Consider the following 5,862-nt stretch of genomic DNA (forward strand, 5'->3'; position numbering starts at 1 on the left):
TCTTTAAGTCGATGTTAGAAGTTGATTATTATTTTAGGAATTATGGGCAGCAGAGGGGGTTTGGTGTTGTGCGTGCAAGCAACGCCAATAATGGAAAAGGCGCGAAGAGGAATTGTAGGTGGACATGTTAATGTTATGGTAGGCCTGTTCAGAAGAGGAAAAAGAGTGAAGTGGGTTTAGTCTCAGATGCTCAAATTAGTGAAGATGAAGATATGTGTCCTAAGATGTAGGGTAATGGGTGATTCGTAAGGAAAAAACGGAACATGATGGCCATACTCCAACTCCGAGCAAATCGAAGAATATAAGTAAATTCAAGAAGAAATTTTTGGTGGAAAATCGTCATATTGTGAGGCAACTTTTTAATGACCGAAGGGCAGAGGTGCCTATTTCGAGCATCTATAGGTCTATGGCGCGGCAGAGGAATGGGTTGGAAGAGACGCAATTTGAGCAAAAAGATTTACATCACAAAGTGTCAAAGCAAAGGAAAAAGGTGTTTGATGATGGAGATGCAAAAGGCATGTTCGCGTACTTTAAGAGAATGGTGGATGACAATTCCAAATTCTTTCATACCTATCGAGTTGATGAAGAAGGTAGGCTGAAAGATGTTTTGTGGGTGGATGCAAGGAGTAGGGCGGCTTATGAAATGTTTGGGGATGTTGTTGTATATGATTCCAACCTACTTGACCAACGAATACAAACTTCCATTTTGCAACTTTGTAGGTGTCAACCATCATGGCCAAACTATTCTTTTTGGATGTGCGCTAGTAACTCATGAGAATGTTGAGACTTTCGAATGGGTGTTCTCAAATTGGCTTCGATGCATGGACGATAAGGCACCTGCTGGGATCCTAACGGACCAGGACGCCGCAATCAGGAAAGCTCTAAAGGTTGTTATGAAAGGAACAATCCACAGATGGTGTATTTAGCACATCATTAACAAGTTTGGAAAGAAGCTAGGCTAGCATGTTAATTACTCAGATCTGAAGGAAGTGTTGAAGTAGGCAATTTATGATAGCCTAGATCATTAGGAATTTGAACAACGTTGGCCCGAGGTTATTAAGGAATTTGAAGCTGAAGATGAAGAATGGCTGGCAGGTTATTTTTTTAAAATTTTTTTTTTCCAAATTGTCAATTTGTTCTTGTCATTTTATTTTATGTCCTGTATGCTGTTGTTGCATTTGTATCATGATATGCTGTTTTGCAAATGGATTAATGTTATACGGGTTGATTTATTATTGTGGTTTAATTGGGGGAATGCTAACTTCCTGTACTTGACTGGTGCTGTTATTAATGGCCTATACATCTTTGTCTTCATATTACTGAAATGGGTGTTCTAGTAATGGGTAGTTCACTGGTAATGGGTAGTTCACTGGGTGGGTCTGTTATTTATAACCCATACATCTTTGTGTAGCTCAACTGGGGGTTTTGGTAAAGGGTGGTTCCATTTCAGATTTGATTTTTCATTAAACATGGTGATTTCAATAATTTGAAGTACTGTATTGGTTTTGTTGTTGGAATCACTTGTCAGGATTGTTTGAAGAACGAGCAATGTGGGTTCCAGCATTTGTGAAGCATTTGTTTTAGGCCGGCATGAAAACCACCCAAAGAGTAGAGAGTATTCACATTTTCTTTGACGGATATTTAAGCAAACACACGTTGCTTTATGAATTTGTGGAGCGTTATGAAGAGGCGCTTGAGGTTAGAGCAACTACTAAAAAAAGGCTGATGATAACAATGCGAGATATGTAAGGAAGACGTATAGTGACTTCTTCGTTGAGCTTATATTCCAAAAGATCTATACTGATGCGAAATTCAAAGAAGTCCAACGAGAATGCAGCCGTCTGCTTTATGTGGGAAAATGCAGGTTTTTGAGAACATCACTGAGCATGTGGTTGAGGATAGAGTTTGGTACAAGCCTAAGAACTGTTCGAAGGAGAAACCGTCTAAGAGGAATCATAGGATACAAGGTTACGTTTGATTGTGTTTCTAAGGAAGCTTGGTGCGAATGCAAGCACTTTGAGTGCCACGGTATTATATGTCGTCACATCATCAAGGTGTACGAGTTGAATGATCAGACCGAGATTCCTGACAAATTCATTTTAGGCGTTAGAGGAAATATGTGATAAGGGAGCACACTAGGGTGAAGGTTGCATATCACGATCCAAGCAAGACTGAAGAGGTTTGCAGGTTTGATAAAATGATGGTTAAGTTTGGTTCCCTTTGTTCGAAGTCATCTGTTTCCAAAGACACCACTGATCTTGTCATGCAAACGCTCCACTTACTAGAGATTCAGGTGGATGAAAAGCTTTCAATGATGAAGATTACTAATGGAGAAGGAGAAGTAAAAGGTGACAAGGGAACTCATGTTACTCCTTCCACACAGAGGCAAGAGAGCTGTTCTGAGGTACCGAAGGATCCCCCTATGCCGAAGAGGCCTGCGCATAGAACAACTGATGTGAGATTCCCTTCATGTGTTGAAAAATCACTACAAGAAAACAGCTCAATTCCGACAGAAATATCCCGTCGGAAACATTGAAAAATCCGTCGGAATCGGCCTTTCCGACGGAATTCCGTCGGAAGTTGTCTGTCGTAACGAACCTTGTCGGAAAATGGACGTTTTCCGATGAAAATTCCGTTGGAAGACACCTTTCCAACGAACTTTTCGACGGAATTACGTCTGTCGGAGCTGATTTTGACTTAAATTGAAAGTCCGTCGCAACATTCCGACGAACTTATTTCCGTCGTAAATGGGAAGGCTTCCGACGGAATTATCCCTCGGAATATCTTACCTTCCGACGGATTGTGTTCATTGGAAAAGTGGGTCTTTCGACGGAATCTTTTGTCGGAAATGAATTTCTTCCGACGGAAATATTCGTCAGTCGGAACCTCTTATGTTCGGACGAATAATTCCGTCGGAAGCAATTCATTTCCGACAAAAAATTCCATCGGAAGGTTCCTGTTTAATAAGCAATAATTTAATTTTTTAATTCGATTTTGGTCACCTACATCCTGCACCTAATTTGTGTTAATTTTGAATTGACGATTTAAATATGAAAATATTTTCATATATATATATTAACAATAATATTAATGTATATATTTTAATTTGTGCAACTATACAACATAATTTAAAACTAAATACATGTCCAATTATGTACACAAATTCTAAGCTACAGTTGGAGTACCTATCCCTGCACCGCCGCTACCTGGGTCGTCGTTCGTGGGGTCTCGACGCTGATGTGGAATGTTGGAACATGAGTCGTTGCTGGAGAATCGACGCATCATCTCTTCATACCCCTCTTGGTTTCTCCTTTCTATTTCGGCCAATCGAGTCTCCATCTCGACTTCCATTTCACTCCGCATCGCTTGCACCCTCTCCTCCAACCTCTGCTCCACCCTCTAGTCCATCTGATCTTACATCTGGGAAAGAAAGGAAGGCGTATACTGCTGGGAAGACTTGGAACTCTTCCGGCTGCCGTAATACAGCTCCGCACCTTGGCCAAGTCCCTTCACACGACCCTTCTTGTTTCGACCACCTACAGTTTCCCAGTACAACTCATTTGGACTCTTCTAAATCTCTTGGGTGCTTGCTTCTTCAACTTTCTTCTGGTAGGCCTCCTACAAGATAAACATATGAAAAGTTGCACAAATTAAATATGTAAGCTAAAATCAAAATCCATTGCCTATTTTCTACATTTGTTAATAAATGAATCATTTCTTTGTCATACCATGTTTATTATAGATAGTTTTAGATGTATATGCCTTGAAATCACAAAAAAAACCAAGTCTCAAAGGTTAGGGAGCGAATACGACCAAAATCCAACCAATAGACCCCTAAATGACCTATCCTTTGCCTATTATCTACATTTCTAACTAAATGATCCATTTATTTGTCATAACATGTCTATTATAGGTATTTGGGATTGTGTATGCCTTGAAATAAAAAACCAAGTCTAAAAGGTTTGGGAGCGAATACGACCAAAATCCAACCAATAGACCCCTAAATGTCCTATCCTTTGCCTATTATCTACATTTCTAACTAAATGATCCATTTATTTGTCATAACATGTCTATTATAGGTATTTGGGATTGTGTATGCCTTGAAATCACAAAAAAAAACCATGTCTCTAAGGTTTGGGAGCGAATTGGACCGAATTCCAACCAATAGAGGCCTATATGACCTATCACTTGCCTATTTCTAACTAAATGATCCATTTATTTGTCATAACATGTCTATTATAGGTATTTGGGATTGTGTATGCCTTGAAATCACAAAAAAAAACCAAGTCTCAAAGGTTTGGGAGCGAATTGGACCGAATTCCAACCAATAGAGGCCTATATGACCTATCACTTGCCTATTTCCAACATTTCTAACTAAATGATCCATTTATTTGTCAAAACATGTCTATTATAGATATTTTGGATTGTGTATCCCTTGAAATCACAAAAAAATCAAGTCTCAAAGGTTTGGGAGCGAATACGACCAAAATCCAACCAATAGACGCCTAAATGTCCTATCCTTTGCTTATTATCTACATTTCTAACTAAATGATCCATTTATTTGTCATAAAATGTCTATTATAGGTATTTGGGATTGTGTATGCCTTGAAATCACAAAAAAAAACCAAGTCTCATAGGTTTGGGAGCGAATACGATCAAAATCCAACCAATAGACCCTAAATGTCCTATCCTTTGCCTATTATCTACATTTCTAACAAAATGATCCATTTATTTGTCATAAAATGTCTATTATAGGTATTTGGGATTGTGTATGCCTTGAAATCACAAAAAAAAAAACCAAGTCTCTAAAGTTTGGGAGCGAATTGGACCGAATTCCAACCAATAGAGGCCTATATGACCTATCACTTGCCTATTTCCTACATTTCTAACTAAATGATCCATTTATTTGTCATAAAATGTCTATTATAGGTATTTGGGATTGTGTATGCCTTGAAATCACAAAAAAAACCAAGTCTCAAAGGTTTGGGAGCGAATTGGACAGCATTCCAACAAATAGAGGCCTATATGACCTATCACTTGCCTATTTCTAACTAAATGATCCATTTATTTGTCATAACATGTCAATTATAGGTGTTTGGGATTGTGTATGCCTTGAAATCACATAAAAAACCAAGTCTCAAAGGTTTGGGAGCGAATTGGACCGAATTCCAACCAATAGAGGCCTATATGACCTATCACTTGCCTATTTCCTACATTTCTAACTAAATGATCCATTTATTTATCATAACATGCCTATTATAGGTATTTGGGATTGTGTATGCCTTGAAATCACAAAAAAAAACCAAGTCTCAAAGGTTTGGGAGCGAATTGGACCGAATTCCAACCAATAGAGGCCTATATGACCTCTCACTTGCCTATTTCCTACATTTCTAACTAAATGATCCATTTATTTGTCATAAAATGTCTATTATAGGTATTTGGGATTGTGAATGCCTTGAAATCACAAAAAAAACCAAGTCTCATAGGTTTGGGAGCGAATACGACCAAAATCCAACCAATAGACCCCTAAATGTCCTATCCTTTGCCTATTATCTACATTTCTAACAAAATGATCCATTTATTTGTCATAAAATGTCTATGATAGGTATTTAGGATTGTGTATTCCTTGAAATCACAAAAAAAAACCAAGTCTCTAAGGTTTGGGAGCGAATTGGACCGAATTCCAACCAATAGAGGCCTATATGACCTATCACTTGCCTATTTCCTACATTTCTAACTAAATGATCCATTTATTTGTCATAACATGTCTATTATAGGTATTTGGGATTGTGTATGCCTTGAAATCACAAAAAAAAACCAAGTCTCAAAGGTTTGGGAGCGAATTGGACCGAATTCCAACCA

The 5,862-nt window shown here is 38.3% G+C and overlaps 1 protein-coding gene across 1 annotated transcript; it reads left to right on the forward strand.

The window, feature by feature from the left end:
- Window positions 1-406: 406 nt before the first annotated feature.
- On the forward strand, window positions 407-2,536 carry LOC110721251 (protein FAR-RED IMPAIRED RESPONSE 1-like). The gene is made up of 4 exons (XM_021900399.1): window positions 407-590; window positions 721-887; window positions 1,865-1,972; window positions 2,111-2,536. The coding sequence occupies exons 1-4, from the start codon at window positions 407-409 to the stop codon at window positions 2,534-2,536; spliced, it is 885 nt and encodes a 294-aa protein (XP_021756091.1).
- The last annotated feature ends 3,326 nt before the right edge of the window (window positions 2,537-5,862 follow it).

Source organism: Chenopodium quinoa, unplaced genomic scaffold (assembly GCF_001683475.1).
Source record: "Chenopodium quinoa cultivar QQ74 unplaced genomic scaffold, ASM168347v1, whole genome shotgun sequence".
NCBI classification, from domain to species: Eukaryota; Viridiplantae; Streptophyta; class Magnoliopsida; order Caryophyllales; family Amaranthaceae; genus Chenopodium; species Chenopodium quinoa.

Excerpts from the sequence above, each read along its gene's own strand:
- LOC110721251 (XM_021900399.1), top strand. The coding sequence starts at position 407 with ATGGCGCGGCAGAGGAATGGGTTGGAAGAGACGCAATTTGAGCAAAAA. Across the intron at positions 591-720 it reads CTATCGAGTTGATGAAGAAG|GTGTCAACCATCATGGCCAA; the intron begins GTAGGCTGAAAG and ends GCAACTTTGTAG. Across the intron at positions 1,973-2,110 it reads ATCATAGGATACAAGGTTAC|AGGAAATATGTGATAAGGGA; the intron begins GTTTGATTGTGT and ends TTTAGGCGTTAG.